The 25,364-nt window shown below is 50.9% G+C and overlaps 2 protein-coding genes across 8 annotated transcripts in view; both read right to left on the bottom strand.

Annotated features, from left to right (window-relative positions):
• BUB1B (BUB1 mitotic checkpoint serine/threonine kinase B) overlaps nt 1-1,654 on the bottom strand; it is a 31,082-nt gene extending 29,428 nt beyond the window's left edge. Inside the window, exons 1-2 of one of the 6 annotated variants that reach the window (XM_040066302.1) lie at nt 1,614-1,654; nt 212-406 (exon numbers count right to left, since the gene is read on the bottom strand). The gene's annotated coding sequence lies outside the window, so the exon portion shown is untranslated. Of the gene's footprint in view, nt 1-211; nt 407-1,549 lie in introns of those variants that run through there. The other 5 variants (XM_040066301.1, XM_040066299.1, XM_040066303.2 and 2 more) reach the window with 5 other exon arrangements.
• A 7,986-nt stretch (nt 1,655-9,640) lies between these two features.
• Nucleotides 9,641-25,364, bottom strand: part of EPS8L2 (EPS8 like 2) — a 48,255-nt gene continuing 32,531 nt past the window's right edge. For both annotated transcript variants that reach the window (XM_040066346.2, XM_058420925.1), the window contains exons 5-21: nt 23,524-23,685; nt 23,086-23,235; nt 22,882-22,961; nt 22,609-22,748; nt 21,987-22,066; nt 21,406-21,532; nt 20,976-21,064; nt 19,443-19,517; nt 18,604-18,752; nt 18,332-18,458; nt 17,871-17,974; nt 15,910-16,021; nt 15,051-15,158; nt 14,050-14,191; nt 12,786-12,969; nt 12,247-12,379; nt 9,641-11,898 (exon numbers count right to left, since the gene is read on the bottom strand). In XM_040066346.2, the coding sequence (XP_039922280.1) occupies nt 11,827-11,898; nt 12,247-12,379; nt 12,786-12,969; nt 14,050-14,191; nt 15,051-15,158; nt 15,910-16,021; nt 17,871-17,974; nt 18,332-18,458; nt 18,604-18,752; nt 19,443-19,517; nt 20,976-21,064; nt 21,406-21,532; nt 21,987-22,066; nt 22,609-22,748; nt 22,882-22,961; nt 23,086-23,235; nt 23,524-23,685 (2,034 nt within the window). In that variant the 3' untranslated portion in view covers nt 9,641-11,826. The remainder of the gene's footprint in view (nt 11,899-12,246; nt 12,380-12,785; nt 12,970-14,049; nt 14,192-15,050; nt 15,159-15,909; nt 16,022-17,870; nt 17,975-18,331; nt 18,459-18,603; nt 18,753-19,442; nt 19,518-20,975; nt 21,065-21,405; nt 21,533-21,986; nt 22,067-22,608; nt 22,749-22,881; nt 22,962-23,085; nt 23,236-23,523; nt 23,686-25,364) is intronic.

Below are 25,364 nucleotides of genomic sequence, written 5' to 3'. Positions count from 1 at the left end.
CTCAGGATGCAAGTGTCCAAGGGCAGATTGGAGAGGGCTTGAAGCAACCTGGGCTAGTGGAAGCTGAAACCGGATGATCTGCAAGGTTCCTCCCAACCCAAACAATTTCACAATTCGATGATTTAATCTGTATTTGCAATAGACACAAGCCACAGGAAAAGAAGACTCAACCTCTGTCTCAGAATTTAGAAGTCATCAACTTAACACACACCTTCCTCTCCTTTCGCTGTCCATTTGAGCCTCCTTACCCTGCCAGATCCTGGCTGTGATCATTCTAAGATGCTGCACTGAGTTCATTCTGCAGGTTGGACATCACCTGTCACTGTCTGAGGGGCTACACATTCTCCCTGCCCTGCTCCCACTCGTGACTGCCTCCTGGGACGTGACCAGCTCCTTTCCTTTAATCCTGCATTTAACAAGAAATGGAGAGCTGTAAGGCTGGGTATTGACCTGAAACATGACAGAGCCAGCTTTCATCAGCCCATTCACTCCGAATTTTCTGTGCAGCCACAACACACCGCTTTGATACCAAACATTTAGAGGGATTTGGGGGTTTGATTCCCCTCTACGGCAGATACATGAAAAAAGAGCCCATCCAGACAATGAAAAGCCGCAAGCAACCAACGTCCGCAGCAAAAGCCACTAAGTTTAAACCACCTCCCTCCTCAGTGATTGCTCCTTTGCCTGCCCCGACATCCCCCCACCCTCCCCACAGCGGCTGCCGACGGGTGCGCTCCGGCCACAGGGAGCCTCAGCCAGGCTTAGTCGGGACCCTCTGGTCCTTCCCCACTTAGACGAAAGCTGCAGCGGGCGGGGGGCACAGCCCAGCCTCCACCCCTGCCGGGGGACAGCGGCGGGGACTCCCCGCTGCCACCGAGGGGAGGCGAGGCTGCTGCTTCCCCGGGACGCACCGCCCCACGCCGGGACCGGGCAGCCCCAGCGCCTTGCCGGCCAGAAAAATACGTCTCAGAGTACCAGAGCCGCGAGCGCCAAGTACCTTCTATCCTAAAGCCTCCCACAGCGCCTCCGCCCTACACACCCCACAGCCCTCACGGACCCCCACAGCCCCTCAGCCGCACGCACCTCACACCTTACAGCCCCTCAGGCCGCCTCCGCTCTCAGCCCCTCACAGACCCCCCGAAACACCCACATCCCCACACACCGCACAAACTGCAGCCCCTCAGGGATCTCCGAGCGCCCCTCAGCCCCGCGCACCTCACAGCCCCCCACAACCTCCACTGATACCCGAGGGCCGGTCGCGGCCCACAGCCCCTCACAGACTCCACAGCCCCTCAGCCCGCACCCTCGACTCGGCAGGCGCGCACCGCTCACGGACCCCACAAACCTCAGCCCCGCGCATCTCACAGCCCCTGAGACCGCCTCAGTCCTCCACGGACCCCACAGCCCTCAACCCCGCACGCCTCTAACCCCACAGCACCTCAGCCCTCACTCCCTCACGGGTCCCACAGTTCCTCAGCCCGCCTTAGCCCAGAGCCCCTCAGGCTCGGCGAACCCTTCCCGGACCCGCGCCCCACCAGCCCGGATGTACCGCACACAGTCCCCGGTCGCGCCAGCCACCCCGACTGACAAAAAACCTTTCACCGGCAAAATACCGGAGTTTTATCGCCGTCTCAGAATTCAAACCTCTCCCACTTCTCCGTTGGCCGCGCCCCGCCCCGCCTGATTGGCGCCGTACAGCGTCGCCCCGGGCCATCACGGGAAATGGAGTTTTCTCCTCAAGTGCGTCCGCCGGTGGGGGGGAATAAAAAATTTTATAATTAATGCGTTTGCAGTTAATCTCAGCGGAAAGGCACACTCTTCTTCCTGCTCTCGTGTTTTCCCGCCCTTTCTCTCTGCTAATCTCTGGCACTCGCTGCTTCTCTGCGTTATTTCTCTTTCTTAAATTCATCCTCTTATTTTTCCCGAGGTGCTCACTTCATGCAACTGGCAATGAGTTCTGCTTTGGTGTCACAAAGAACCTCACTTTTTTGGGTGTTCCTGAAAAAGAAATAGTTTGCCAATCCCAAAAGTTGCTCCCAGAAGTGCATGACTGTGTTAATGTGACACTCAGCCCCACCAATTGCCCACTCTCCTACAGCATTCCAAGAAAAAAACTAATTAGTCTGACAGGCTGTAGTAATTTACAGGAGCCTGGAGTGGCTAGAAGTGCCCAAGGCCAGGCTGGACGAGGCTTGGAGCAACCTTAGACAGTGGAAGGAGTTGCTGTTCACGGCAGGGGGTGGAATGGGATGGATTTTAAGGTCCCTTCCCACTCGGAACATTCAGGATTTTGTGACTATCTCACTGCTCGCTGCTTCCAGTGCCGGAGCACGATCCTGCAGTAAGACCGGGTTTTTTCCCGCGCGTATTGACAGGGCAGAGGGAAGAGCTCAGGAGCAGACCTGGGCTGAGGGCGAAGCGCGGGGACACCGTGTCCTGCAGCACCCCCTCGTGTTCCTGCAGGGAACTGCAGTGAGCTGGGAATGGCTGGCTGGCTCTCTGAAAGTTGAGCTTTTCATAAAATCCAACATCTGCAGGGTCCTAAGAGAATAGATGTATTTTTCCCGTCTGCATTCAGGATCTGCAAACACCGACGTATGAGGCAGCTGCAAACAAAAATTTGGCACGGACTTGGACAGGAATATCCTGCAGATTAGCTGCATGCTGTTACTGGAAATGGGACCAATAACAGACATATTTGTAATAAAGAACACTGAATTAGCAAAAAGCTTTTTTTACTCTTTCACAACTGCTCTTAACTCACAGGCTCTGAAGGCCTTTGTGATGACTGACTAATGAAGCTTTTGCATACACGGAAGAGACGAGCCGTGAGCAGTTGATGGGAGGTTGTTTCTGTGTTACACGTGCAACAAACTCATGACAGACCCCGGATCGCGGACAGCGGGCGGGGCGGTGCCGGACGGGACTCGGTCGAGCTGTGCGGGGTTGTGATGTGAGTGCATGAGCGTGTTTTTGCGCGCGGATGGATAGCGACAACCGCCGCTCCCAAGGGGACGGAGGTGGCCGCAAATCAAAGTCGGCAACGCCCAAGAGGGCGGCCCGGAGGTGGAGGAGCCGCTCGGCCCCGGCTGCTGCCAGCACACAAGATGGCGGGTCCGGGCAGAACTCACGTGATACCCTACCTAAGATGGCGGCTCTCGCAGGGCGTGACTTCTGCCAGAACGCAAGATGGCGGCCGCGGGTTAAGGTCACGTGATACCATATCAAAGATGGCCGTTGACCAGAAATGGCTTCTGCCAGAACACAAAATGGAAGAGTTCGGGCTGACCTCACATGACCACACCTAAAATAGCGCCTTAAGGTAGCGTGCCCTTTCCAATATGGCAACATTCGCGCTTTGGGCGGGAGAAAAATTGCGCCGTGAAAGGACCCTATTCCCAGAAAGACGTCATTTTAGCTGCCTGACTCCGACCACGATCAGCACCGCCATCCCGACCCTGTGCTTGCAGTGCGATCTCTCCCGGTGGGGACGCGGGCATTGGGTCTTCTTCTGGACGTGTTCGTGTCAGTCAAGGGCCACGTATCCCCGCAGTGGACAACGGTCTGTAGAGCTCCTCTGAGGCAGACACCCACCGAGGTCACTGCTCTGGGCAGAGATGGAGATTTTCTCCTGGCTGTTGTTCTGGGTCAGTAACAGTTTGTCCTGGTAATTGGTGTTGCTGCCTTCAATGTCATTGCTGCAATATTCCTTCACACAGGGTGCCCTGAACCAGCACTTAGAGCTCCTATGTTCGCCGAGTCATTAATTAAGGTCTTTTACTCCTTGTTATTAATTCAAGTAAACAATTTCTGAATTCTTTATCAACACACCCATTCTGCTGCCCTTAATCCCAACAGAGGTTTGATGGCACCTTTAAAGTAGTTTTTTCCACCCCCAAACCCCAGTTACACTGACTGAGGTTACACACGGATGATGCCTTGGAACTCCTGGGTTAAGCCTTGCCAAATGATTTTTATGAGGTTAAATTCCAGTGAATCTCTACCAAAAACCAGAAGCCCTGAAGCACAAGAAGCTGTGCTGGAAGACCTGGTGGCCATGCTGTGCCCCTTCCAGGATCTGTTCAAATGTTCCTGTGGACCACTGGGTCCAACTGCTGCCCTGGCACTGCCAGGGCCACCCATGCTCCACGTCCCCAAGTGCCACACCAGGAGCCGCCCACCAAGTGACAGGAATTGGGGTGGGGGCTGCAGGCACTGACAGTGTCATTGCTCGCTGGCAGTGGGGCTGGGGGCTCCCACAGGGGCTCCAGTGCCCTTTCCCTTCTCCCTGGCCTTCCCAGGCAGGATGGCTGCTCTGGAGAGCGCAGCGTGCGTGTGGCTTTCCAGGACAGCAGGAACAAGAGGAAATGCGGTGCCAGAGCTGTGTCCCATCAGTTGGCGTTTCCCTCTGGGGACAGGGGAGTCTCTGGGCTGAGGTGAGATTGCTGTGAGCGCTTGGATGAGCAATCCAAGGAACAGGGAGCTTAGAATTGCAGGCGCTGGTGGAACCATTGCCTGAGGTCTGTTTGGGTTGTGTGAGAACGGGGATTTGGGCTGGAGAGGTGCAGCTGGGAACAGAGGATGGAATACATTTGCTCCACGGATGTGTAAGGAAGGACAGGGAAGGGGAGGTATTGTAAATTGTACCAATATTTCATGCGAATTTGGGGTGGAGCAGTGATGCAGGTGGGTGGATTTGGCCTGGGCTTTTCAGGAGTGGCCACGAACAACCCAACCAAGCCCCTGAGCCCTCAATGGATGTTTGAAAGACTCCCAACAGAAACCCAAGTCAGTAATGATTCCAGAGGAAAAATTACATGTCATTGCTTATGATCTGTGGGGAAATTCCTTTGGAATTATTAACCAGAGAGCTTGCCTCTTTTCCTGGTTTGTAATTTCCTCTCTGGTTTAAATGAGTTTGTGTGCTCCTGTTAACAAGCAGCACGTTTTCACCTTGAAATTTGGGGTGGTTTTGTTTCTTTAGGGTTTTTTTCCCCACAGCTGAATCATCCCTTTCATGAATAGTCCATGTTGTTCTACATGGCTGCTTGGGTTATGGGTCAGAGATAAAGAAAGGAAATTACTTTTTATGATCTTGAAATTTTTGCAGACAGAAGTGGGATGTCATCTTGCTCCTCCCCCAAGCACTGCAGGCATATGGGTCAGTGCTGGCACAGTTATCTGAGAAATTACAGTATTTGAGAGGTTTAAGTGTTAGTAACAACTCTCTTGTCTCTCGGTTGCAAAGATTCAGTCCTGCAGTCCCAGGCTGAGGAAGGAAAAAAAAAGAACTTCTGTTATTCATGGAAAACTTTCTGCTATTCCTTGTGCAGATTTTTAAATCTTTGTATGATTTACTGTCCGGTATCTGTGCATAGAGAATGATTGATATGAGGTAAAAAATGAGATAATCAGTAGTGGACAAGTAGGGAAAACTTTTGGAGTAAATCTGAGGTGGCCTAAAATGGAGAGCATGAATATTTTGAAGTGGACTGTGGCAATCAGTAGTGCACAGGTAGGGCAAGTTTTGTAGGTAAAATCTGAGGTGATCTCTAAGACAGAGAACAACAACTTGATGCAAAAATCAGGCACTCAGTAGTGAATAGATAGAGAAAAAATGGGGGTAAAACTGGAGATAATCTCTAGAGTAGGGAATGAATATTTTCTTATAAAAACTAGGATATCAGAAGGACAGAAAGGGACAATTTGGGGGAAAAACTTGAAGCAACTCCCAGGGAAGAGAATGAACATGAACATCATGAGGAAAACTGAGAGAACCACTTGTGAACACATAGTGAAAATTGTAGGGATAGAAACTTGTGATATTCTCCAGGATAGAAAATTAATATTTTGAGGTAAAAATGAGATAAATAGTAATGGACAATAGGTAGGGCAAATATTGCAGAAAAGACTTGAAATAATCTGTAGGGCAGAGCATGAACATTTTGAGAGAAAAATAAGATAAATATTTATTCTTCCCTTTGTGATAGCTTAAGTCTCCACCCTGCCATGAGCCAGTCCTGGAGCTCTCCTGGAGAAAACCTCCTGGCAGAGGCAGTTTGCAGAGGAGCCCAGAGCTGTGTTTGGAGCAGGGAGCACTGAGAGCTGTGTCTGCCTGTGCTGCCCCAGCCTGTCCCATCCACATGGAACAGCCTGGGCAGGTGGGATTAGATGGAGCAAAATCCCTCCATGGAAGAGGTTTTCTGCCGCGCAGATCAGGCAGGGGCAGGCAGTGAACTTTGGAAATGAGCGGATTTCCCCCAGAAAGCGTCGCTCCCATCAGCATGAATGACCAGACCTGTGCCCACTGCTCAGGATTCACCCGGCCAAGAGCAAGAGCAAAGGGTGGTTTGGGTCTGAGAACTTGAAATAACTTTGAAACAGAAGAAATCGCCTTTTTCTTCTTTCAGATGCTGGAATTGCTTCTGTGGCCAGGTGCTGAGTTCTTGCTGCAGGGGACTGCCAGGCCTGAATGTCTGTGCAATAACCCCAGGGATTCCATGGGACACTCAGGGACTGTCCCAGCTGCACAGTCAGGCATGGGAAGCTATTCCACACAGATTAAATTGCCATGAGCCAGGCCACTCCAGGGCATCCTGGAGAAGGTGCAGGGAGCACGAGACAGTTACAGTTCCTGCTTTCCCAGGAGGCATGAACACCATTTCATCCTCATCCTGAGTGCTCCAAGGAAAACAACCACTGATATGGCACTGAAGATAACCACTGCTGACACTCCTGACCTGGAACCACTGCCCAGCAGCTTTCTGTGGGAACCTCAATTACGTGTGCAGGTCAGTTCTCCATCCATCCCTGCAGTCTGGGCAGTTCCAGGAGATGTCTGACCCCTTTCCTAGGCTGCTGCCACAGCCTGGGGAGGCTCCCAGACACATCTGGGCTGCAATGGAATCTGCACTCCCAGCTCCAGCCCTCGCCCCACTGCCGCACATCGGGCTCGGCCAGGGGAGCTGAAATAGAGCCTGGAAACTTAAAATTTAAGGGAAACAATCCCAAACCTCACTCACTTGAGAGTAAAAAGGTCTGCCTGTATGTACACATATCCAGAAAAAAATACTTCTCTAGAGAAGTCTTGGATTTAATCAGTTGAACTGGCACAGCTGCCAACTGCTGCCATTAAATTCTCCATCCCCAAAAGCCCTGGTGCCCTTGGGCCGTGGAGTTTTTGCTGTCACACACTTAGGAGGGACCTCTGGCCAGCCTCACTGTCCAGGAGCATTCAACATCTTATTCCTCACTTCCCTGTGGAAGCCCACCAGCAAGGCTCTCAGACAGGCAGAGTGTGTGATGTAAAATATATATGTGCACATACAAAAAAGAAATTATAAATATATATATTTATACACCTAAAATATACATTGTTTTATTAAAAATAAACTATGTTTTTATATTACAGAGTCTTTAACTCACAATTATCTACCCTATATATATAACCACAAATATTTTTATATCACGAATTCTACCTATTAATTACCCCCCACCCACCTGTTTTTAGGAATGTAACATTTTTAGGGGTCCTAAAATCAAACACCTGCAGTGCTGCACAAAAGGAAAATAAACCACCATTTTATCCATTAATTCCAAGATGTTTTCCTGGATGTGCTTCTGGATGTTTTCCTGTAAGCTCTTGTGGCTTATCCATGAAGTGTACATGAATTGTCAGGATCGTGCAACCCATTTGGAATTTTACTGTCTCTGCAGTATCCAGCGGGCTGAATTTTTTCAAAATTATTTCTCTCAGACTGAGCATCTCCTCAAGTTCCCTCTCACTTTTTGCATCCCGGAAATGCAAGAGGGAAATAGATAAATGTACAGCTCCACTGTAACAAATAAAAACACCATTTCCCTTCCTTTTCTCCAACCCCAAACCAGCTTTTAAGCATCTCATAGAATGATGGAATCCCGGAGTAGTTTGAGTTGGAAGGGATATGTGGAAGCACATCAAGTTCCCGTCCCACTGGATCAGGCTGCTCCAAGCCCCATCCAGCCTTGAGTTTGGAAAAAACTCCAAACAAGTCCCAGATCTAGACAGGTCCTTGGAAGAAAACCCGAATTCATGAGCACGGCAGAGCCTGGCTTGAGTCTGGCACTTCTTCCCGCAGAGCTGAACGTGGTGGTGAGGGCACACTCGAGGGCAAGCGAGGGGAAAATCACGGGAGGGTCTAGAAAACGTCCCGGCAGGGCGGGATCTGCCCCGGGATGGGACCGAGGCGCCGCCACCCAGCGCTTCCCCGCCTCGCCCCCCCTCCGGCCGCAGGGTGGTTCGCTCCCCCCCGCGCGCGCCCCTTCGGCCGGGCGCGCCCACTCTCCGTGACGGGGGGCGGGAGAGGGGCATAAGGAGAAGATGCCGTGACAGGATCCCCTCGCGCCGCCTCTCACCGTTGAAATCTCCGGTGTCGGCCACCACCGTGGTGTGGTGCTTGAGCTGGTCCAGCGCCGACTCCATCTTCTGCCGCTTCACGGGGGACACCGACATGTCCGCGGCTCTGGGGGCTCGCGCGCCTATAAGGGACGGTGCGTGCCCGGAGGGGACCGGCCTGCGCGCGCACCCGCGGCCCGCGCGCTCCCGTCACCCGCCGCCAATCCCAGCCCGGCTGGGCGGCAGCGACCAATCAGGAGCGCGGACACAGACGGAGGCGGCCAGGAGGAGCCGAGGCGCGGCAGCGAGACAGAGAGCGATTTTGATTGGCTGGTTCGCGGTCCCGGGGGTCGGGGCGGGTGGTCGCCTTGGCGACCCTGACGCCGCCATTGTCCCCAGCAGAGCGTGTCCGGGGGTCTCCCGGCCCCGGGGCCTCCGCTCCCCACAACCCCCCGGGGGTCTTCCCCACGGCCGGCAAGGCGCCCAAGCCGCCCCCGAGCCACCCGTCCCTCCTGGCCGCTCGGGGCCCGGGCGCCGCCGGTGCCGCAAGATGGCGGCGGGCAGGCCCTGAGGGGAGGCGGCCCTGAGGGAAGGCTCGGAACCGCGCCGGTGCTGCCGCGCTGCAGGAGCTCAGCGCTCTGTGCTCCCTCCCCTGCCGTCGTGGCAAGGTTCGAAATGGCTTGTCGGGTACAGCGCCGGCTGAGAGAGCCCCCGACCCAGCAGGGCAGGTGTTTGGGGCTCTGGGCTTGCTTAAACTGTATTTAGGCTGTAGAGGAGGTGACCATCTAAGTGGTCCCACTTCGAAATTGAACTCCCTAATGTAAACATCTACAATAGGCATTACCAGTTATTTCAACTGAGTAACTTAATTATTAAGGAAAAGATAAACCAAACCTTTACCTCCTGAAACCGAGGTTGCCTCTTGGCTGGAATTGGTGGAGAATCCATGTAACAGGCCCTGAGTCAGGTTTTTATGCTTTTCCCTCCTTCTGTATTGTTCCACTTAGGATGGCTACCACAGTCGTTCCCCTTCCAGATAGGCATAAATGTGCTTTAGTACAGCTTCTCATGCTTTGCCCGTTTTTAAAACAGCTATCCAGGCCATAACACCTTTCCTGTTGAATGTCAGTGCCCAAACCCCAAAGGAAATGGTTTCAGACATTTTGCTGAGTTTCTGAGACTCTCAGTGACAAACCATTATGAAAACCCAGTGAAAGAGACAGAGATGGATTTAGAAGTATAACTTAACTATTTTAATAACTCTTGTACAGTGCATGGGTATATCATTGTCTCCTTCGCTCGGGTACATCAATGTACAGTACTTTATAGCAGTGTCTGCAGGCAGCACAAACAGAACAGACGCACAGCTCAGTCGCGTGGAAATTTGTAAAAGTGACCTCTGCACTAAGGTCTGCTGAGATATTTGTTTTAGGAAGTGCTCCTGTGGCTCCCAGCTTTGCAGAGCTGTGGTGTACACTCCTGTGAAAATCCCAGATAACTGTAAATCCCTGTATTTGCTTTTCTCTACACCCCAGGACTAGAAGGTGGTGTGTTTCCTGGCTCAACATTTGTTTTTATTTTCATTTTAGAAACCTTTTTGCCTCCTGTGCTTGCCATCCTGCTTCCCTTCTCCACCCTAATCCAGAGCCAGGGCTTCTCAGGAGGATTGTCCTCTTCATCCCTCCCTGACAAGGTGAGTGCCCTTCTCAGATCCCAGCAGGGCTGTGACTAAACCCAGGATCCTCCCCTGCCTGCGCTGCTGGTGCCAGCGGTGTCCTCTTTCAGAGGAAGAAAACAGATCATCCACTGGAGACACTTAAGAGTAAAGCCCAAACTGAGGTGCATCGGGGTTCCCAGATTTAGACACGAGTTTCCCAGGCGCTGTTTGAAAGCTTTTTCCATTAAATGTGCAAGGACAGGCACAAATTTGGGCAAGGACTCAGCACGTGCTGAGAGAGAAAACCCAACTCTCCCTGGGCTGTGGGCAGCTCTGGAGCTGTGTTTGCTTCACTGCTTTGCAATCAGGTTGGTCTGTCAGTTAAACAGAGATAGAAATGCAATGTGCCAAACTTGCTGTGGACAGGAACTACGCTGCTTGCCAGAGTTTTGAAATTGTGAGTAAATTTTGGAAGCATAATCACTAATTCTGCCTCTAGGGAGAGAGATTTTCCTCACCCTTATTTACAGATTGTTATATATAAATGCACGTAACTTTATGAAGGAAAACAGGAAGTCAAGAGCAACATCCTGTGCTAAATTAGATTTTTTTTTTTCTTGTGCCCATTTATTTGGAGTTAAACCTGCCCTTCCCAGTGTGCTTTGGGGTTTCAGCTCTTTGGGAATCATTTCAGCTGACTTTTTGCACTGAAAACGTGAAGGTGGGGACGAGTGACCAACACCCTGGGAAGGGCCGTGGGTGTGCCTGGGTCGGGAGCAAACGGTCAGGGCTTATCCTCTCCTGGTTTGAGGCCGGGTTTGGCAACACCACAACATTCCAGTGCAGGATCAGTGCCCCAGGGAAGGGCTGCACAGCTGCCCTGAGCCCTGGCCTCTGCAGCAGCAGCGGTGGGCGGGTGGAACTCTCCTGTTCCCAGATTCAGATCCCTTTGTTTGTCACCCCTGCTGGTTCCTGGGCACTGAGAGCTCATCTCAGCTCTTCAGACAGCACTAACTGGCCCGTGGATTTACGGAAGCAGCCAGACTTTGGGAATGTGTGTTGCCATTCTAGCCTTGTCCAGTGATGGGGCACAGGGGGGCAGGAGGAGGACAGGGAGTTGTCACCCAGCCCGTGCTCCTGGGCTGCAGGGGACACCTGCACTGAGGAGGAAATGGAAATGAAATGGAAATGGGGCTGCCTTGGGTCGTGACTCCCCATCCCTGGGAGTGTCCAAGGCCAGGCTGGACAGGATTTGGAACAACTCGGGCTTGTGGAAAGCGTCCCTGCCCGTGACAGGGTGGAATGGGACGAGCGTTAATGTCCCTTCCTTAAACCCAAACACGGCGGGGTTCCAAAGCCTCATTCCCGTGGTGCAGGCTCCAGGCCTTGGGCTGGCCTCTCCTGAGCTGTGCCAGGCCTGCTCTGCCAGCGAGGGGCTGGGAGCAGGGACAGCCCTGGAGAAAAGCTCTGGGGGTCTTTGTGTGCTTGATTCCAGCCCCTGTGGTCCGTCGAGCCCCGTGGGAATGCTGCTCCGATCACATGCACGGAAAATGTCAGTATAAAATAGATAGTTATAAAAAAAAAAAAAATGCTTCATGCAAAATTAAAACACCTTTCCCAGTGGGACGTGGTCTTATTGTCAACCCTTCCCAACAGTGTTGAAGGAATTGTCACTCTGAGGGCAGCTGGAGCCCAAGGGGAGCTCTGCTGCCTCCGGCCTGGGCCGGGAATCATCGCTTTCGTTCCCTTTTTTCCTGCACTACTTAGGGCTAAGAGCTGAACAAGCAGAGGGACTTTAATTAGCAGCATCAATTCTTTCCTGGCGGCGCTTCATGATTTCTTGGAGCTCTGACTCTCCTCTGCTTTTCTGGAATGGAAACAGAACAGGAAGTTTGGATTTGATCTTCAAGCTGTAGTTAAATTACAGTATTTAATAAAAGCTGTAGGAGAGGAGCTCGTTTCAAAGAAGTAGGTGGTATCAGTAAAAAGCGGATTAATTAATGGAAACAGGGGGATCTCCCTTATGGATTTGAGGCCTTTTTGCTTAAAAGACACTTCAGAATTTTTAAGTGTGTTTTATTGCTGGTGTGGGTTTTGCTTGCATTGGGTTTTGTTTATTTTATTTCAATTGGATTTCTAAAATGCCTGTTTAATGAGCTGATGCTGGTGGTGCAGCCCCTCCATTCCAGCAGGAATTATCCAGAAAAGCACTTACCTCCAGCTGGTTTTTCTCCACCGTGATCTTGCTGTAGACTCTGTTTCCCTCATCACCACACACCTTCTTCAGCTCCTCTCTGTTGAGGGAGAAGAGCTGAGCTCCGGTGAGGATGCCCAGGTGTTCCACGGTCCTGGGGAGACACAGAGTGGGGAGATGATGGTTGTGCTGCACGTGGCCTCGTGCCAGAGGGGAGGAGTGGGACATGGGAGGCCGGGAGCTGCACTGGCACCGTATCACAGAGCCCTGGGGCTGTGCCAGGGTGGCACCTGTGATTCCAGTGGCATTTTGGGCCGTGGGTTTAGTTCCTTCATTATTCTTCTCCAAGAAAATGTTTCTAAGAGAGAAAGGGAGTGAGACTGAGCTTTGATCATCCTGGTTATAGAGGCTGGATTTAATAGGGTTGAAATCTGATTTGCAACACAGGCTCTGTAAGTGAATCCCAGTGACTTGTCCCAGATGAGATGGTGCCAGTGGCCTCCCCTGCTCCTTCTCCAGGGAAGGAGGAGCGTTTCATGGGGCAACAGAGCAAATCTTACTCTTTGCTGAATGACTTGGCCTCCAGCCAGGCTTTGACTTCTTCAGTGCTGGATTCAAAGGTGAGGGGCACAAAAACTTCCTGAGGCTTTTCCACTTTGAAATTCCTGTGGGGAGGCTGAATTTTATTGTTTGTGATCTTCTTTAGCAGCTCGTCGTTCAGCTCATCCATTTGGTGAATAAGTTCTGTGGAAACAGGTAGGGAATGAAATCCAGTCTTCAGTCAAAAAACACATTAAATGAATGTGTTTGTGGGGAAATCGTAAGGAAAATAGGGATGTGGCTTAGTGTTTTTATTTAAATTCAGCCCAGAAAAGTGGTTCCCATTTTCCTGTGCTCCTGTGTTGCCATTTATTTTCCTCCCATCACCCCTTGGCTGTTGCCTGATGTGGAAGGGTAGATTTGTGAGAATCTACAGTTGGAGATTTGGGATTGAGAACTTTTCAGTCCTCTCTGCTACTTCTAGTCAGTAATTTGCTGATCCCGGAGCTCTGGGTTTTGCTCCGCAGCGGAACAGAAGCAGCAGGAAGCACAAACTGGGAGTGAGCAACACACTCGTGATGAGATGAGCTTGAAGGTCCCTTCCAGCCCAGGCCATCTGTGATTCTGTGAGAATTCCAGCGACACTTCATCCAGTGTCACTTTCCCCATGAAACTCCTGGGGAGTACTCGGTGTTATGAACAGATTTGTGTCCTTGTATTGCAGGGCTTTCCATCATCCCAAAGGGGTTCCTGCTTCCAGGTGCGGACAGGGTGGGATAAGGGGGGAGGTGAGCAGGGCCCCTGGTCTCTCTCCTGCTGTATAACCCCTGCAACATGTGCAGGTGAGGGAGGGATGTGGATCTCCTGTTTGGCTGGGAATTCTGTGGAACCACATGAAGGAACTGACCAGGCAGGCACTACGTGTGTGGATATGAGCATATGAGCAAAAGGAAGGGAGAGAAAGGGCTGAGCTGTTCTTTAGACACACTCAAATGCTTTGGAAGAGAAAGGCAACTCTCTCCTTGGGAGGAGGCAGGTCAAGCTAGAGGAAGGAGTAATGGCGGCACTTATTGCCCTGCTCGTCCCAGACTGCCTGAGAGCCCAGAAGGTGTCACAAGCTCCAGGGCTGCTCTCTTGGCTCTTGTTCTACCTGGAATGGCCTCCAGGGCTGTTCTATTTCTGATCACTGAAGGGTGCAGGGGAGCCCCTTGGGTAGGTCTGGTCCCTGGAGCACCCAAACCCAGGGGAGCCCAGCATGGGACACAGAGTGGGACACACACGTACGTTCTTTGGCGTCCTGTGGAGAGTTGCGTGATAACATCTCACTGCCCCACTTATCCCCGGCGTAGCTGGCAGGCAGCTTGTGAGTTGGACTGGATGGACCATAGCCTCTGGGGCTCAGGTCTCCTTTGTACCTCTGGTTAGACTGGATAGAAAGGAAAAAAAAAAAAAAGTAAGATTTTTTTTTTTCCGTAGTTTTTCATTTTCTTAAACTTTCCACCTCGCACCCACAGAGGTACAAAGTGCCGTGTTGTCTCTGTGCTGATGTGGGGCTGGTGAGACCTCAGGTGGAGCTGCATGGGGGAAGTTAATTTCTGGGAATGAAAAAAACCAAAGCAAAGCCTGAAGTTTGTGAAAGGGAATTCCTAGACACGCCAAACGTGTTCAATCCCATTGGACGGCAAAGCCCCACTGCTCCATAGCTGGGATGTGAAGTGTGACCACTGCCAAGGGCCTGGAGCAGACTGGGAAGTTTTTTGACGTTTCGATTAAACTAGCAAGGATTTTTCCAGAAGCCTGCTGGGCCTCCTTAAGCTTTGTCCAAACTCTACAATACCAAAATAGGGAAGCAATTCCATGCTTCCCTGCAGTGTTTAGAACACTCCAGCTCCACATTTCTGTAGTGCAAGTTAATTCTCATTTAGATGGCATTTCCATCTGCCTCTACTTGAGTGATGTGTTCCTGCTGCTGAACTGAACTGGGTGAGGGAAGTGTCCATCTTTAATTTAACCCCCAACAAAAATCTTGACATGGAAAAATATGGAAAACAGGAGGCTGCTGCACAAATGGGAAGGATGGGCCTTATTTGGGAAGGCGATCATGGCAAAATGGTAGTTTTATCATAGGAGACTTAGGAATCTCCTGACTTTGTCTACTTCTGAGGGTTCATCCTGACTTGTGCATAGTATCCTAAGAAATCCAGGGAGGTTTAATAACAAGATTATTCCCAGAGGCAGATTGTTCCCTGCAGCTGGTACCAGTCAGGTACCACTTGACTACAGACCTGTTCGAGCTCTTCCAGTTTCACCACATCCAGGATATTGTATGGAACGTAACCGGCCTGCCCGCTCCGGTTGAGCAACTTCCACCATTGCTTATTATCTTCCAACACCTGAGAGAGGGACAAAAATAAATCTGCTAGTGGGAACATGGGATTTCAGGCATATACAGCCAGGATATAGTGGGCATGGACCACCCAGAAGGACATCATCGAGACCAGGAGCTCTGACTAGGTCTGCTGCTCTCAGATGCAATCCAGGATTGAAACTTTTCCTGGAAGGCATCAGAATTTATCATAAGGATGAATAGGAGAGCATCTCTGGGTGCTGAAGGACTCATAGTTGCTATGTAATGTTCCCTGTTTTTCCAGTTCTTTTTTTTTTCCAGTGATTGAATTTCTGTTGTCTTTTTGTGCTAAAATAAATAAACTTTTAAAAAGCTACATTTTTGCACAGAAACCTTTTCCCCAGCTCGTAGATCAGTGTTAGCCCAAGTCATGTCCCACATTCTCCAGCTGCAGGAAAAGAAAGATTATGAAAAAGGTATTTTTTGGGGAAAGCAATTCCTCGTGGAGGGGGAGGTGGTAATAAGGAACACAGACCCAGCAGGGGACGAGCAGGGCACGGCAGGGAGTTGTTGTCCTCCCTCCTCGCTGTGGTGAAGGTGGGACCGATGTGTTTGAGCTGAGGAAGTGACACAGCACAGCACAGGCAGCCTGTGCCAGCTTTGGATTTGAGCAAAGCTCCGTCTCACTGCTCAGACACCACCAGGGAGAACAGAGTTGGTGCTCGCTGGTATCCTGAGCTCTCTCCTGCCCCTGGGAAGGGGAAGGGACCCATCTTTTCCCAGGGGTGCTCACGTACCTCCAGGATTTCATCCTTCAGCACCGAGAGCTCATTGGCGTTTCGTGCAGTGAAATCGTAGCGGATTTTGGCAAATCTCCTGGGCACAGCCACTCCCTGGGCCTCAAAATTCCTGCAGGAGAGAAAATCTGGAGTTTTAGTGGAGGCCCATCCAATTACAAGGCCAAGAAAATCTGAATTAGAGAAGATAAATGATCCTGATTCTTTCCTGTTCTACATTCCATCTCTACCACTTGATCTTCCTACCAGGATCAGGGTGAATGAGAAAAATAAGTTATTTTACTGACATAATGGGATTTAAGGTATTTTGTTCTGGATTTGAACTCTTGTAGTAAAGCTTATAAATCTTTTAGATTAGAACAGAAAACCATGGAAAAACATGCCTGGCTTGGGGTTTTTTTTTCCCAGACCAAAGCTAGCGATAGAAAAATGGATGGTCAGCTAAAAACTTGACTCAAATCCCTGCAAAGTGATGTGTCAAATCACAACTGAGGACTTGTGGAATTTGGGAAAAGTTTGGTGGCACTCAGAGATATGACAATTTCCAAGGTGTGAGCTCGTGTAAACAAGGAAGCAGATGGAGCCTCTATACTTTGAACTAAAAGTACTTTGGTTAAGGTTTTACCATCAAAGTGGTACACCATGGAGTAACTGGTGATGGAAAATGAGCATTGAGGCTGTTAAAAGGTAGAAGAGCCATCTTTCCCTTGGGAAAAAACCTCAGGGTGGCCTGATTGGTTCTGGGTTTGGAAGTGAACTTTCCAGGACTTCTGAAGAAAGGGGAGGGGGTTTTCCTCATTTCCTAGAATTCTGTCTCATTAAGAAGAGTTGTCTGAACCCAGTGCGCTGTCAGTGAGAGGTGGGCAGGACTGGAATACGTTGTTTCATTCAGCCTCTCATCAGTGGATTTGCCTTTGATAGTGTCTAAGGCCAAGGGGGAGTTGCTGTCTCCAGTGAAACAAAGCTCCTTCCTCAGCTGAAATGTTTTCCAGCAGTGCTGGAAGCTCAGGCTGCTCTTCCCTGGCCCTGTGTTTCCAACAGGGCAAGGTTTGGGTGTGCCCTTCCCTTAGGGAAAATTCCTCCTGTAGGCAGCTTCTGTCTGTGCAACCTGTGGTGGCTTTGGGATGAATGGAGAGATCCTCAACTGGTGTCCAGAAAGGCCAGGAAGGGCCAAGAAGTGCTCCAAGGGCTGAAGCACTACATAGACAGGTTGGGAGAGCTGGGAATGTTCAACCTGGAGAAGAGAAAGCTCCAGGGAGCCCTTAGAGCCCTTTCCAGTGCCTAAAGGGGCTCCAAGAGAACTGGAGGGGGACTTTGGGGAAGAGCCTGGAGTAACAGGACAAGGGGGAGTGGCTTCCCACTGCCAGAGGGTGGGTTTAGGGCAGAAATCCTTCCCTGTGAGGGTGGGGAGGCCCTGGCACAAGTTGCCCAGAATAGCTGTGGCTGCCTCATCCCAGAAGTGTCCAAGGCCAGGTTGGACAGAGCCTGGAGCAACCTGGGCTAGCAGAAAGTGGCCCTGGTCATGGCAGGGGGTTGGAACTGGATAATCTTTAAGGTCCTGTCCCACCCAATCCATTCTGTAATTCCATGATTCCAGCATCTCCACACATATGGAGAGCCAAAGTGCAGTGCAGCATCTTTGGCACCGGATCCTTAAGGTGACTTTGGTGGGCTGGTGTTGGGAAACAAGACTTATGGATGGACTGATGAAGTCAGCCAATATTTTTGCCTCCTGTGGTGGAAAACACCTGGGATTCTTTTCCTTGCAGAGCTGCTGGGGGTTAAAAAGCAGACAGTGGGAATAACCCCTCAGCTAATCTTTATCTTCTCTTGGTGGTTATTAATAGTGGCAGGGAGTTGTCTCCAGGATGCCCAAAACTTCCTAGTGTCACCATATGTGTCCATGTGTGTTCATGAGGTTCCAAGGTAGGAGCTGAAGCTGTGGGGTGCGGATCCATTACCTGTTTCCATGTGGAGTGAAGGCATCCCCAGGCTGTGTCTGCTCAGATGCCTGGCCACGCTTGAGCGAGGAGTTCCGATAAGGATATCCATTGGCTGAGGAGAGCTGGAAATGCAGATGTGGAGGCAGTGTTACCAGGAAAGGGGAAAGCTGATCGGAGAAAAGGAGAGGGATAGGGGAAGATGAGCCATGGCCTAGCAGCTTTTGGCCAAGATGTTTTTCAGGGAAGCCTGTGTCCCTGGAGCTCAGTGACACTGCAGGGTCCTGTTGCCTTGAGTCAGGAGAGGCTGATTATTGCTGCCATTTTCCAGCCTCATTTGCTTTCCATATTTAACTGGAGTGACCAGATCTAGCTGAGTTTTGAGCCAACTACTTGCACACCACCACATCCCCCGCAGCTCCATCTCTCTGGAAAAGGGGGAGGGAGAGGGAAGAGAGGATCCCCAGGGATGCAGGACTAACCTCCTCTTGCAAGTGTCCAATGTCTATTTCCCAGGGAGCTCCACGGAAGATTTCTGTGGGTGGTTCCCAGCCGTTGCGAAATTTGGGGATGTAGGTGGGGATGTTCGCGTCTCGGGGCCACTCAGCTCTAGGACACAGAGTGGGAATATGACGTGCCATTCACAAGGAAAGTGTCTTTGAGGGAATCCCCTCAAAGGAGAAGCAGAAGCATCAGGGCATCCAAGCATCCCCTCTGACTGGGGAGCCTGAGGAGATGGCAGCTCTGGCCTCACCTGGATCTGGTCCATGTCTCCCCCAGGGAATCCCAGAGGTTTATCTCTTTGGGTGTCAGGTGACCTCTCAGGAAATCGGTGGCATCTTTAGAAAGCAGTGGGCTGAGGACAGACCGGGCCAGCTCGGGGCCACCACAGCTATTGATGATCTGGGTCACACACAAACCACACAAAGAGGAGAGAAGTTGCAAGAAACAGTCAAAATATCAAACCAGGGACATACAGAGGCACAGAAATCAAAGACAAAACTGATCCTTGGATCAGCCCAGTCACCTCAAGAAACATCAACCTAAGTCTTTGAAGGAGACTGGACAGTTCAGGGTAACATGAGATTTTTTTCAGATTGGAGTCAACGCAATATCTGATCTACAAATGAGCTGTTGCTACAGACAAGTGAAGTGTCACAAGCTGAGACTTCAAAAAATGGAAAGTGTCTGGCTGTCCCTGTGTCCTTTCTTTTCCAAGTTGGGATTTCTGCTTCCAAGCATTTTCAGAACATATTTCAGCTTTCCAAGCATATTTCAGCAAATACTGAGCCATGTTTGCCTGAAGGTGAGACCAGACATTCCCAGTGGGAAGCCCAGCCAACTGCCCCTTTTGTTCACAGTAATGCTTTATTGGTTGGATGGAAAGATTCCTATTTGCTGGGGTTCCGTATTTATTTCAAGCTGCAAAGTGGATCAGAGGCCAGGAACAACCAGCACCACTTCTGTAAGTTTCTGAGAAAGCTGTGGCCAGCTGTGAGCAGTTTTCTAACCCTTCTGCACAATCTGTCTGCTTGTAAGTGTGAAGTAGAAATAAAAGGGGAGTTCCCAGAGAGACCTGGGAATAAGATTTACCAGTTCCAATGGCCCAAATAGGAAATGCACCAACTCCGAAGCGCTGGGGTTCTGGATGTGCTTCCTCAGTTTGGCCTGGAAAGAGAAACACAGTTTAACTCTAACCTGAGTGTGCATTCTCTTTTCTGTCACATGGAGGGAGTGTTGCTGGCTGATGAGAAGAGTAAGGGATGGGGGAGCAGGAATCATTCATTTTACTTTGTGTCCATTTCTAATTCCCAATTAATTTCAGGAGGGGTGGAATACCCTCTCAGTTAAATCAGTGCCTTGAAAGGTAATTTGAACAGACACACAAAACCTTGGCTTATTTTGAAAGTCCTAGTGAGGAAAGGCCAGGGTTATGGTTGCTTCTGCTTATTACAGGGTTGAGAATCCCACTAGTACCATGAATGAAAACAACAGGATTGGTGTTTTGAGGGTCCCTTGACAGTTGCTGACAAGGGAAAGTCTCCACCAAGGTCATGCCCGTGGCACCCAGAGCTACCCTGGCCACTGAAAGGCTCCAAATCCAGTGATATTTGAGGTGAATTGTGGCAGAATGGAGGAGCAAACACTTGGGATTAATTTACTGTAAGAACTGGGTTTTGGTAGCAGCAATCAGCAGAGCTCTGGTGAGAAACCTCTCCAGTTTGTGCTTCCATTCAGGCTCCTTCTCCTGTCCTGGCCTTCTGGCACTACTGCCATGGGAGACAGGGTCCCCACTCCTACCAAAATGCAAAGCATTTGAAATGCTGGAGATTAAACATTAATGTGGAGTGGGAAGTGAGAAACAATTGCTGGCAGCAGGGTGACCCAGTGAACAGGCACTTCCCAGGGACTCAGCAGCCCTGTGGTGAGGATCATGGCAGGGCCCCACCATGGAGTCCCAGCTCTGCTCCACGCTCAACTCTGGGCCCTTGCCAAGAGATACGCTGCTCCTGATCCTGAGCAGGCACAAATTATTTGTATTTGCTTCTCAAATAAAAGGCTGGTGTCCTGCATTAAGGTTGCTTACAATCTCTGGGGTTTCTTTATTAATGACTGCCCAGGAAGGAGCTTGGAGGATGTGTTTGTTGGACAAGTTTGGTCACAACTGACAGAATTCCTGCTGCTTTGTTAGCCTCCTGGTCGCTTGCGGTTCACTGAGCAGAGCTGGTAACACTGGGAACATCTTTATGCTCTTGCTTTTCATCCCCTCCACAATACAGAGGTTGTGGCAGGGGAGAAAGAGAGAATATCGGAGCAATGGGGGACTTCAGTTACTGTCAAGCAGAGACTTCCCAGCCCTGGATCTGAAGAGACCCAGGTGTTGCAACCCTCTGGCTGCTCCATCCCATCCTGGGCTTGATGCTTCTAGTTTTGGTTTAACAGCTTGTCCCAGAAAACCTGCATAAGCCTGACACAGTATTTGTCCTGAGTTCTGAAGAACCTGGAATTCACACTGTTATCCCTCGTCAGTATTTTCTGTTCAAGTTTCTCTCTGAACACTCACTGCTGGGGTACGTGGGGAAAAGCTCTGTCTCTGCACAGGGTGGAAATTCCTCTGTGTCTTACCAAGAGGTTAAAAGCCAGTTTGGTTTTTTGGAAGCAGTCGATGAACTCAGCCTCGCTCGGGGGTCTTGCTCGGAGGGTCAGCATTCCCTCTGCCAGGAGAAGGGGCATAGAAGGACACGTTAGTGAGAGCATCCGCTTTGGGAAGGTTCCATCTGCCTGCCGTGCAGAAGGCACAGCAGAAATGGGTGTTGAGACCAGAACTACTGAAAATCAGGGGTTCAGGGAAAGGCCAGCTCCCTCTGTGTGCCGCAGGCTCCGTGTGTTCTACCAGAGGTGCTCACGGACAACAGCACCTCCCAAATTGGTGGGCCTGGATCCATGGCTGTGCCGTAGCATCGATCCAGCCTTGCTGGGCCAGGAGCTGAGGTGTCCCCCCACCTTCATCTGTGACCCCCTGTGCTCCCCGTTTATTCTGGCTGCTGCACTTCACCTGCTGGCCCTTTCTTCTTGTTCTTCTTCCCTTTCTTCCTTTGGTTGAGCTGTCGGAATGCCTCTGCAGCCTTCTGGAGCCTGGCAACGAACACTTCGATGTCATCCAGGGTGCAGTTCAGGATTTGCTGTGAGGACAGAAACCCAAGGGACCAATATGAAAGTGAACCTGGCCTGGGAGCCTGAATCCCAGGGCCAGCTGCATTTCCCAGGAGAATGCACACGACTGGGCAATCCAGGCATGAAATGCATCAATGCATCCCTTCTCAAGCCCAGAGCTGCTGGGCCTGGCTGTGTGCTGTCCTTGCCAATGTGATAAGTGACCCCTGGTAATGGACAGCTGGAAAATCACCCAAGTGGGCTGGGAAGGAGCAGAGCTGGAATCAGCAGAGCTACCTCAGATCAGAGGACATTGTCACTGATACGGTGATGAAGACTTGCTTTTCTCCACCTTGTCTTTGTGCACAACAGGTATCAATTGGAAAAATGCGCAATGATGCATTAAATGTCTGTTCATCGAGGAGGCCCTTGCTCCCTGCCTCTGCTCCTGCCTGTGGACTGTGCAGTGTCCCTGTCACCCACCGTTTCCTTTTCAATCTTCTGTGCTAACATGGCGCGGGATTCCTCATGGTCATGAGAGCCAGAGCTTCGTCGTTCATAGTCTGCAAACAAGGGAGAGAAAAATAGATTTACTGTCAGAGGATGGAAATAGGCTCCACCAAAGGCAGGGATCCATAGGATGGTAGCTCCCAGCTTGGGTGTTCTGGATTGTGAGGGCACCTCAGGAATAATGTTTGTAATAGGTGCTAAATCCCAATCATCCTGCTAAAAACCCAACCCCATCGCTGCTCCCGGCTTCCAGAAGCCACACGCCCATTGTGGGGGGGCGTATTCCAGCGGGAACAATTGCTGCGGCGGCCCCTCGTGCAAAGCAAATGGTGTCAGCTCAGGGGAGGGGCTTGGAAAGGGCTGGCACAGCATGATCTGCCAAGTGGGAGAACTGGGGAGGCAGTTTTGGCAAAGGCACTTTTGACCGTGACAAGTCCACGGAGTCCAAGGAGTTTCTGGGAGTTTTTATTTGTTGAGCAGAACACGCCCAGTAGGTACAACACTTATTCCCACCACAGACCACTTCAGGAAGGTGGGCTGTCTGGGTTAATTAATCTCCCGTCCCCAGGAAAGATTTCCTGAGTGCTCCCTGTACCTGGATCATGCTGGGAAGGAGGTGCCACCCTGTTCCTGTTCATTGCTGAGCCTCGCATGTCGTGCTGGATTGGGATGGGAGCTGGTCCTTGAGGTGGGGGGAGGATGGATTGTCTCTGCTTGATCTTTTCCTGGTTTGCCCTGCAAGGAAAATGTCACAGAACTACCCCATCAGTGGCTGCAGATCCCACTTCCAAGAGACTGGAGTGTGACTAAACCACTGGAAACAGGGGTTTTATTCTTGTTGCTCCCAGCTGTATCCCACAGAACTTACTTGAGTGTCTGTGGCCGTATCTTCTTCCCGTGCTTGTGGTCTGCCAGGGCACTTTCTATGTCCTCATGAACCATCTCCGCCTCAAGGATAAAACAGGGATGTTTATAAGGGCTTGGCTTTAGGAAGGATTGGAGGAAGGGGGAAAGGGCAGACACCAAGAAGTGTTATGTTCTGTTTCACACCAAGCAGGAGGGCTCTGCTCACCTCCACCTCGTCACAGTTGAAGAAGTGGATGTCGGGTTTGTGCTGCTCAGAATCCTGACACACCAGCAGGAGGATGGAGGAATAGCGCATCTGATTGAGCACTGTCTGGCAGTGCTGCACTGTCGGCAGGGGGAAGTCCTCCAGCTCCTCCTGCAAGAGAAGGGGAGAGCCATCAGGCAATGGGGAGCTATTAAACTGAGGGGGAATGCTCCTGTGCAGGAACTCCTGGGATCCCTGGGCTGATCTTCCTTAGTTTGTCATTGCTAAAACCATCGTGTTCCCACGCTGCAGGGCTGACTATAATCCAGGAGAGGATTTTGGTAGTGATTCACCCTTGTTTGTGTTGCTCAGAACTTGCCTTCTCCCAGGCAGAATGGAAAGGACACTCACTGCACCCCACACTTCAGCCTGGGGTCAGTCCTGCAGGGCTCCAGGTACCTGTGTCTCACAGTCCAGCAGCCGGATGGACTTGTCATTCACTTGCAGCAGCATCTCCTGTGTCCAGATCTTCTCTTTGGAGTTGAGCAGGATGAGCTTCCGGATTGCATCATCCACTGTCGTGATGGACTCGCTCTTGTCCATGATGAAGGTGGCCAAGTGCTGAAGGCGGGGAGAGAAAGGAGATAAAAACAGGTAGAAAATGTTTGTTGGGGTGTGTAAATTGGGGAGGAAAGCATCTCTAGAGGCTTCAATTACTGTTTGTAGTTTCTCAGAGCTCAGGCATGAAGGCATTGCGGCACAAAACATCAGTGCATTTTGGTTGTTGGTACTGGCCTTGTCATGGCAGTGAAAGATTTGGGTTTCATAATGGGTTTTCATAACCAGTTTCACCACTTGTATATTACTTTCATCAATTCCAGCAGCTCTGATTCCCATTTAAATACTTCACACACACGAGTTACTCCCCAGGCCCCTCTGAACCTGGCTTGGAAGTAGAACTATGGCAGTCAAACTAATGCTTTGCTTGCCGAGCTATAAAAACATTTGTGTTTTGCTTGTCTTGTGTAACAAACCTGCTTGATGTGGGATTTGTGCCTGGCAAAGAGCTCACACAAGCCATGGGCAAGCGCTGGTCCTCTGTGCCAAGTGGGATCCCTGCAATGTGTGGGGTCCCATGCCCTGGGAACAGCTATTCTGAAGAGTTTCTATGCTACAAAGCCTGCAGGAGCTCCAAACCTGGCAGCTCACTCTACACCAACCATTTTAAGCCCCTCTTAGGGTTGGGGTTACCTTCCCCCTAAAAATACCCAAATCAGCCCTGACAGTGGTGAAAATGGGTGTTGCTTGCCATAGGAAAGGATATTTTGCTGTTTGCTTCTGTCCTGACGTGTGCCTTTGCTTGGTTATCCTGGTTTTCCTACCCCCCTTCACCTGCCCTTTAAACCCTCCATGCTGTCCTCCCCTCCTTCACTGCCCTGTGTGTGCACTTGGGCCAGGAGCAGCTCAGCTGCAGCGTAACCATCCAGGCTACTTTCCCATCCGTGCTCCAACTGCACCCTGAAGTGTGAGGTGATCCAAGCCTTGCACTTGGCACCTCTATGTACAGAGTTTGTGTAATGAGGCAGCACTTGCAGCTTTGCTCTGCTCCTGAAGCTCCATGGGACAGGAACGTTTGGCAAGGGAGGCAGCTGAGGAAAGGGGAGGTGTGTCACATCCAAATGTTGTGTGCCTGCTAGCAGTGGGTGAAGGCCACTCCAAAAATCCAGGTGAGTAAGTGCTGCTCCCTTGTGGGTGGAAGAACTGGTTGTGTCTGCTGGCAGAGGGGACTGCAAGGCAGGAAAAGCTGGGTCTCAGCAGCCAAGCTGTTTGCCCAGCTGTTGTCCCTGGGGCAGTGACAACACAGCCAGGCAACATGTTCAGGTGATAGCAGGGAAGGGGAAAAAAAAAAAAAAAAACAACTCAGGAAGGAAAAGGGGATGGTTCTGTTTCACCTTGTTCTTTTGTTGCCCAGCTGTGTTCTTGGTGAAAAGGGAAGGTGCATGACTGTCAAAAAGCAGCTGAAGCTTTTCCCTATCTTTACTAACTTTCTCCAGCAGAGAAAAGCTGGAGGTTTTTGGATGGATAAGTTGCAGGCCTGCTCAAGGCATCTGTGCAATCCTGCAACCCTTAGAGGCTTATTGGACCAGATCCCAACCCCTGGAATATCCAAGGCCCAACCACCAGCATGACCCTTTCATCCTCATTTCCTTGCTCAGCAGGGTACAGAACAGGCACTTCAGCAGCAATGGCTAAGCTGGAGAGCCAGGAGCAGATTAACCCCTGGAGCAGGGACACCCATG

This window comes from Hirundo rustica, chromosome 6, assembly GCF_015227805.2.
Source record: "Hirundo rustica isolate bHirRus1 chromosome 6, bHirRus1.pri.v3, whole genome shotgun sequence".
Classification (NCBI taxonomy): domain Eukaryota; kingdom Metazoa; phylum Chordata; class Aves; order Passeriformes; family Hirundinidae; genus Hirundo; species Hirundo rustica.
This window is presented reverse-complemented; position numbering and strand designations above follow the sequence as displayed.